Source organism: Sinocyclocheilus anshuiensis, unplaced genomic scaffold (genome assembly GCF_001515605.1).
Source record: "Sinocyclocheilus anshuiensis isolate Anshui unplaced genomic scaffold, SAMN03320099.WGS_v1.1 scaffold1429, whole genome shotgun sequence".
In the NCBI taxonomy this organism is placed as follows: Eukaryota; Metazoa; Chordata; class Actinopteri; order Cypriniformes; family Cyprinidae; genus Sinocyclocheilus; species Sinocyclocheilus anshuiensis.
In genome coordinates, this window is record NW_015548305.1 from 633,761 (window position 1) to 642,019 (window position 8,259).

General features: G+C 39.8%; 1 protein-coding gene and 1 long non-coding RNA gene across 4 annotated transcripts in view; one reads left to right on the top strand and one right to left on the bottom strand.

The window, feature by feature from the left end:
* Positions 1 to 5,726, top strand: part of kiaa0232 (KIAA0232 ortholog) — a 16,038-nt gene extending 10,312 nt beyond the window's left edge. For 2 of the 3 annotated variants that reach the window (XM_016443952.1, XM_016443953.1), the window contains exons 6-8: positions 938 to 4,259; positions 4,609 to 4,623; positions 4,823 to 5,726. In XM_016443952.1, the coding sequence (XP_016299438.1) occupies positions 938 to 4,259; positions 4,609 to 4,623; positions 4,823 to 4,939 (3,454 nt within the window). In that variant the 3' untranslated portion in view covers positions 4,940 to 5,726. Of the gene's footprint in view, positions 1 to 937; positions 4,260 to 4,514; positions 4,624 to 4,822 lie in introns of all 3 variants that reach the window. The other variant, XM_016443954.1, reaches the window with a different exon arrangement.
* A 448-nt stretch (positions 5,727 to 6,174) lies between these two features.
* The window catches only part of LOC107656194 (uncharacterized), a 10,043-nt gene continuing 7,958 nt past the window's right edge, over positions 6,175 to 8,259 (bottom strand). The window contains exon 2 of the long non-coding RNA XR_001630534.1: positions 6,175 to 7,414. This is a non-coding gene — a long non-coding RNA (uncharacterized LOC107656194). The remainder of the gene's footprint in view (positions 7,415 to 8,259) is intronic.

The following is an 8,259-nucleotide window of genomic DNA, read 5'->3' on the forward strand; positions in this document are numbered from 1 at the left end:
TTCTTTCTTTACGCCGCCTTTCTTTGCGTGAACATTTGGGCGGCGTTATGCAAATCTTCCCACATCATGACGTAGACATGTGGGGGCGTGTTAGAACGAGCCATTTTAGGTAGGCGTTAACTTTTATAAAGAATATCTCTTTGGATTTGAGACTTTAGTCTTTGCAACTTTACAGATCTTCTTTATGCACCAAGAGCTTGTAACAGTCCAAAGAGAAAGGAAAAATTGAAATCGCATCATGTGACCCCTTTAAACTACTTCATTATCACAAACATTCTAAATTAAAACTTACCACTGACATAAACTGTCAGCTCTACTGCATTTTCTTTTGCATTTAAATCTTTATTACAAGCAATCCTGCGGTTCATAAAAAAAAACTTTGTTTTCCTACTTCCACGAATGCCATCTATTATTGCCTTGTTCATCTAAAAGTGCTCTTTTCCTTTAAACCTAGCCAAAAAGCCATAGCCTATGTGTTGTTTGTCATAAAGCCATTTGCGCATTTTGAGAGGGAAAGAGAGATCGCGCGGTGTTTCACTCACACTGTTTGTGAAATTGTCTTACAGAAAGTTTTCAAATTACTTTAAGTTATTTAATGACGAAATATAAATTGTACCTCACCTTCAGCGTTATAATTGTTTCACTTGCGCCGGACAGAAACTGAGACGGTGCCGCTGCATGTCGTGTCAAACCTCTCATGGCAGGCACGTCATCAGCTTGAGATCGTTTTTTTGAGATCGGCCTTTATAGAGCCTGCCAATCAAAAATCCCCAAGCGGTTATCGGCTGATAGTGATCGGTAGCCGATTAATCAGAGCACCCCTAGTATTTGCTCTTAATTATCTTCATATTATTATTTACACTATTATTATTATTATTACTATAATTTTTATTGTTGTTGTTATTCTTATTATAATGCAGTTGTTTTTGCTCCTTAGGTACTATGAAGCTTTCCCACCTCTCTCAGAAAAATCTGTTTGTCTCCAAGAAATTATGACTGTGTGGAACAAAGCTAAAGCCTGCACATATTCCAGCGCATCATCATCTGCTGTCCCTCAAACAAGCACAGACACATCCTCTCCAAAAGACTGCACCAGCGAAGGTGAAGCTTTTATTAAAGACCGAACAGTTGATGCACCCAGTTCCACCATCACAATCAGCGAGAGGGCCCAGCAGCGACGCACTAAGAGGGAGAAGGAAAACCGATTCCATGGAAGCGCAACAGGGGTGACTGATGATCAGGTTCCTCCTCATAGTAAGCGGCAGGCGAGACACCGATCTGAGGGGAGGTTCCGTCCCAGATCGTGGTCCTCTGGCTCTAGTGAGGCTGGCTCAAGCTCCAGTGGTAACCAGGGTGACCAGACCCCTATTTGCAAAGCTGTCCGCATAAGACACAAATCTCGAGAGGTCAGCAGCAGAAACAAAAGAGGCCGCAGTGGCGGCGGACAGGTCAAACTGGCCCTTAAAGTCATCGATAAAGAAGAGTGGAAAAATGCACGAGGCAACATCAGTACCACTGGAGGCCCATCTAAACGACAGCAGCACTACATGAAAAAAGGCAAACGACCTCTGAGGGAGATCCGCAAAGATGCTAATCTGGTTGAGGCACAGGAGTCAGGAGGAGAGGCCAAAAGAAAGGAATATATGGAGGAGCCACTTTGGTACACAGAGCCCATCTCGGAGTACTTTGTCCCTCTCAGTAGAAGTAAATTGGAGACAAAGTATCGGAGTAAAGAAGACTCTTCCAATGACTTAGCTATGTCCATTGATGTGGACTGTCTGTCGGAGAGAATTCAAGGAATCTGCATTGCAAATTCTTGTTTTCAAAGGGCATACCTTGCAGCAGGCACTTTTGTGGATGGCCACTTCATTGAAGTGCCTGGCGAAGGTGACGAAGAGGCTCCTGAACTGAATGGGATTCCAAGCTGCCCTCCTCCTGAAGATGGTCAAAATTTAGATGACGAGCATCTGTCTGAATTCACTCACTTCTATGAAGTTGATCTTTATCAATCCATATTGGATCCTAGTGCCTCAGATGCGGTACAAGAAAGCCGAATCCTGAACATGATTCGGCAGAAGAGCATTGAGCGAAAACACTTTGAAGCAGGATGTGTAGTTTTAGATGGCCTTGAGCTGCAAGGGGAAAGTGCAATAAGGGTTGATTCTCTGGGAGCCTCAGAAGCAGATGTTTCTATATCACAAGATATGGAAAATATTGCCCAAGTCTGGGAGTGCTGTTCATCATCGAGCTTGGAAGATTTGGAAGGAGAAAGCTGTCCGGGTGACTCTCCAGTCAGGCTCTCCCCAGTGTTGGACAGTGTTCCATTTAACTTTAGCAAACTGTCTGGAGCTTTTGTAGGGCCTCATCTCCAAGAAGCCAGCAGTAGCATCTCTGCCCTAAACTCATGTTTTCCTCTTTTTGAGTTGCAGTACGATAGCCCTTCCTTTTCTTTTCCCTGCGACTCGCTCACGGAGGGACAGGACAACGTAGATTCAAGTAGCTGTTTAGATCCACAAGGAAACAAACAATCCCGTTTGCTAATTTGGACCAAAAACAGTGCCTTTGATGAAACAGAACACTGCTCTAACTTATCAACGAGGACCTGCAGTCCCTGGTCCCACTCAGAGGAGACACGGTCAGATAGTGAACAGATCAATGCTCCAGCGGATGAATCTGCTCAGTTTGTCAGTGAAGAGGTCAGCTGTATCTCCCTTATCCCACCTTTATGCCTAGAAGAAGAGCTTTTAGATTTCTTTCAAGAGAACTCCAGTCACCAGCAGGAAGAAACGAGTGTAGGCACAGAGTCCAGCCAACCCTTCAATAAGAAATCGAAATTGGAGTCTGTTTGTGGCATAGCATTAGAGCAGGATGAGAGTAAACTCTATAATGCTGTTGTGTTTTCAGATGTCCTAAATAAACAAAGTGATGAATACACCTCAGGGATAATAAAAGACATTTGGATGGCTATTGGAGACAGAGACTGTGTCTTAACACTCGGGGTAAAGAATACAGGGGAGCACTTGTTTCCAGAGGAGGCTACCGGCTACCAATGCAGCTGTCTTGACAAGGATGTAAAAGGTGAAATTATTCAAAAGAAAGCTGTGCAGTGTTCTGAGTATCATCTTTGGGATGGGCAGAAGGAGAACGAGGGACTTCATAAAAACAAGCTCTCTAAAATGAATGATGGGGATTACACAACGCCAGCCAAGCCCTGGAATTGTAATTCACAGGACAGCACCTCCTTTATCCTCGGTGGGGTTTATGGAGAACTGAAGAGTCTAAGCGGCGACAGAGAATGGGCTATGATTCCACCTGGTGATGCTTGTGGCAGTTTGTTGCAGTGTGCAGCAGCCACATCTTCTGACATGGTAACCATTGCAGGGGCGGATGTGTTCATGAACACAAGCAGTTGCTTTGCTCCTGGCCACAAGCCATTGTGGAGACCTCTTGTGTCCCTTGGTCAAAATGAGCAGGCTACCAAGGGACCAGGGGATGGTTTAAATAAGGGATTTTCTGTTGTCTTCCATGAAGATTTACTGGGATCATGCGGAGGCTTCCGTGGAGAAGAGTCAGGACTGGATTATCCGTTTTCATCCTTTGATTTGAACAACCCTTTTTCCCAGGTCCTGCATGTGGAGTGCTCCTTTGAGCCAGAGGATATGGCCTCTTTCAGCCCGGGATTCAAGCCAAAATCTATATTATGCTCCGACAATGAGCCCTTTTGCCCTTGGTTATATGGCATCAAACGGACTCAGTATCGGGCCATTCGAATTTCCCCAAGGACTCATTTCCGGCCAATATCTGCCTCTGAACTTTCTCCAGGTGGTTGCAGTGAGTCAGATGTAGAGTCTGAGAAAGAGGAAGCGAGTCTTCCAGTTGGTCAAGCAGACCTCTTTGATGACCCACAGGCTGACCTCAAGCCTCTCGAGGAGGACGCAGAGTGCGAGGGCCCTTACTACGGAAAATCGGAGCTGGAGTCTGGAAAGTTCCTACCCAGATTAAAGAAGTCTGGCATGGAGAAGAGTGCACAGACGTCGCTCGATTCACAGGAGGGTGGGAGCACCCTTCTGCCGATTACTGAACAAGAGATTTGCGTACATTGTGAGACGGCAGTGGTTTCGGTGCCATGTTCTCATGTGCAGTCCTCTGTTCTTCAGCAAGAGGAATCTAGCAGGGAGACAGAGTCTTGCAAATGCGCTGCAACTGATCAGATTCCAAAAAGTGAGAAGTTGCTTGATGTTGCTCAAGATATGCATGAGGTAAGTGACTGCAGAGCCAGTCTTTTCTCTAACTGTTATCTAACCTTCAGAGAAACGCATATGGAAAATTGTACGATATATTAGCATGTTTTTATTGGTTGATACTGACGTTGCTGTCACCTGCACTTGAATGCACTGAATTCATATATGCCATGACAGTACTTGATATTCTTTAAAGATCTACCTTTTACCTTTCAAATGTAAAAAAAAAAATTAAATGCTCTCATTGATTGACTTTCTTTGTCTCTTAAACAGTTTCCACTGTTGAGTTTTGGAGAACAGTGCTTAACTAATATGCAGCAAGAAGAGTGCTGGTGGCAAAGTACTCTGTGTTCCCCTTTATTTCCAGGTTCTCAGTGCGGAGGTAAGAAGAGTACAATATTTAGCCGTATTAGATACTAGGGAAGTCAGTTGTACACTGCTTTGATAAACCCATTGATCCATCAATAGGGAATAATCATGAATAATCTTACTGTCAAATTATAGACACTACATTGAATGGAAAAGGGAGTATGTGTGTAAGTTTGCTTAATACTAAATGTTGTACCCTCCTTTGCTTCTAGGAAGCAGTAATGTATGATTCTTCTGCTGAGCGTGGAGGCATACCAATGCTAATTTCCTCCTATCACTTTCAACCAAAACCCAGAGGAGGGATAGGAGGACCCTTACAAGAACAGTGAGACCAGGGCATATCACCAAGATGAAAGCATAAAGAGAGGAAAACATGGCAATAGGTTGAACGTACAGTTAGCTGATTCTGGTCAACAGCATTTATTATAGACTTGTTTTCAGTCTGTTAATTCCAAGTTTGATCAATTTTGAAAAGAATAAAAAAGGCATAGCTAAGCATTAAGATTGTTCTTTAATTTACCCCTTATAGATTTTAGCTTCACTTTTATGTTTGATCTAGGATACACTATAACTGTGGTCCTACTGATTGTGCATGTGCTTGTGAACCTAGTCTCAGTCCTTCTAATAGTCTAAGTTTCTGTGACCGAACTATGAATACTCAGAAGTCAGGTTGAAAGCACTACGATTGCGACACCCCCTTCCCTAATCAGATAATTTAGCATTGTTCTTATTTTTTCCTTTTAAATGACTTGTAGAGGATAGAGTTGTGTGAGGTTTGGTGTGTTGAAAGAAAAAGTGCTTTTGCTCTTTTGCCCCCCCCCCCCCACACACACATTTGTTTTGTCACATACATTTTTTGTTTCTTCCCTTTTATTTCAATGCAGCTTTGAAAGCATCTTAAAGAAATAAAGCAGGGTAATATGTTGAAGGTGTAGTAATATAATAAGCAAAAAAATAAACACGCCGTTTAAAACAGAAGTCTAAATGAAGAAATATATCCTTGTCCTTGAAATTGGAAGTTGCTTTCTTTGCTTCAATTTCCCATTTAATTCAGCCATTGTGATAAATGTTTACAATTTGCTAGGTTATTTTGTCCCCTTTAGGTTAAATAAAAAATAATAATAATAATGTAATACATTTGTCAGATGGCTTGATTTACGAAGTTGCCTTTCATAAAAGTTATTTTTGGAGAGAGTTGTGGTGTCAAAGGACAGTTTACATTTTCCTTCGTACAAGTATAGTAAGATATCTGAAGAAAAAAAACATGTAAAATATAAAAATATAAATGCTGCAGATAAAGGCTACAAGGGAATTAAAATTTTTGGGGGGAAAATAGGTCACTGAATCTTTTGACCCAACTATACAATTTCATTTGAGTTGTTTCTAAGTCTTTAAAAACTATTATACCTTACAGTTGATCATATATATATATGATCAATTGCAACATAATTTTATGTATTGTTTCTTTAAGTTTAGTTTGTTTTGTGCATTTCAGTGAAATTTCTTCCCCTTCTTTACCCAACAAAATTGTGACTACTGATTATCCATAATATGGCTTGATTTTTTTTGTTTTACATGAAAAGAATTGAGTGTTTCCAGTAATGGCAGTCGATTGCTTGAAGGTTGATTAACTTCATGTACTTTTCCTTCTACTTGTTTCAGAAATATGTGGCTGTTTCATTGTGTGCTGATGTCATATGGCATAGTAAGATCTCAAATGAAGAGGGATATACAAAAGCAATATAGTATTTTGGCACACCATAACTCTACAACCTTACGATGTTGATGTATTTTTGTTAAAAAATACATGGGGTTTATTTGTGACATGCGTTACTTTTATTTACTACACCCCCCACCCCCATGAATAAGGCCCAAATTACTTTTCCTATAAAGTTTGATAAGTCGCTTGCCTATATAATTTTTTGTGGCTGTTGAATGAGAGGTGGTAGGAGTATGGCGTTCATAATGCAAAATCCAATCCAACATAAATAATTTTTGCTCTAATACCATCTTATCCATTCATTTTCGTCTGCTTCTTGACCTTAATGGATGTCTAGCCTGCCATCTGCTAGCTTTAATCTAGCCTGGATGGGTATTTTCCCTCAGTTCATTCAGTTTTGTTGCAGATGTTAGCATGAGAAATACTACATGTATGCTACATCAGCAGAGTGTAAATTGTTAAGAAGTGTGAATTTACAAGTGAAATTTGGGAAAAGTTGCTTTTTTGGAGCACCCTCAATGCTTTGGTTTTCTTAGTTGAAAATGTGTGCATTTTTTCTGTACCACTTCTGTGGGAAATTTGGTTTAAAGCATTATTGATAAATATTTTAAGGGGGGAATTTGAATGTGGTAATGAAATAGAAATGATATCGCCCCATTCAACAATGACCAACAGATACCTTTGAAAAACTTGTCCTTAATTGGGCACAAGGATTTAAGTTTTTAAACTTTCTCTGGCATCAAATGTCAAATAAAAAAAAAATAAGAAAAAAAGATAAAAACAATGTAAATGTGCTTATTCCCCTTTACAAGTGAAAAGGTTTATTTTGTTGACTTGTTCTGAGATACACTTTGGGGTACATTTGTGATCTTGACAGTAAGATCTATAAAGTATTTTATGTATTGGTGCTAATGTTCATACACTACAGCAAAGACGTAATCTTCAAATGTGTGTAAGAAAAAGGGCCACACAGTCTTTCTGAAAGATTTGTGCTTATTTTAACAAACCGGTTGGGCCTTGTTCTTGAGACTAGCTCAAGACCTAGTTTGTTAAAGTGTGTAATCCAAGACTGTATGGAAAAGGCCTTTGTAGACCATAACCTAGGAGAGATGATTTTGTATGACCCAGTTTGAAACGGCTTGTGTGTGTGTTTGTTTCACCACATTATTTCCTCATTGGGAGTTTTATTATTGTTTTACAAAGATCATAAATATCCAGTTCATTGAAATGTATAGTGGTAGAACCCGAGTGTGAAGGCGCACAATTATTTTACTGTATGCTATAACTGGGTACAGCAGTGCGTATAGACACCTTTATTGGATTTGTATTTAGTTAACAAATAACATGTTGCAATTCAGTTAAATTTTTCCATTTTAAAATACTGACAGATTCCAAAATGCAATTACATATTGTTGGCATTACTTTCTCTAATCAATACCCAAATTAATATTTGTTCTGACAAGCACCTTGAGTTAAATATTGCCGTCATCCAAAATTGTTACTTGTATTAGTTTGGTTTGTTCATTAAGCAGCTTGTTTATGGTGGGTGGGTGACAGAGGACAAAAGCAATTTAGATTTAAGCATTTTGAGAAAATGCATACTATAGTACATGTGTGAGACAGTCAAATATAAAAGAACATCATAGACAGATTATTTACAGTTAAAGAAATTTGAAATGGTTCCTCTCTTAGTTTAAACAGACTCGTTTTAAAAATGGAAAAGAGTGACTTAATTTTTTGTATCTTTCATGTCTAACTGTGTGTGTGTGTGTGTGTGTGTGTGTGTGTGTGTGTGTGTTTTATTTAAGAACAAAGACTCCAGTGTGAACACTTTCTTGGATATTAACAATCTCTAATACTTGACATTTAATAAAAACAGAAGAAAATTGCATTTTAACATTTTAACGGCTTCATCGCCAGAATTGGGGT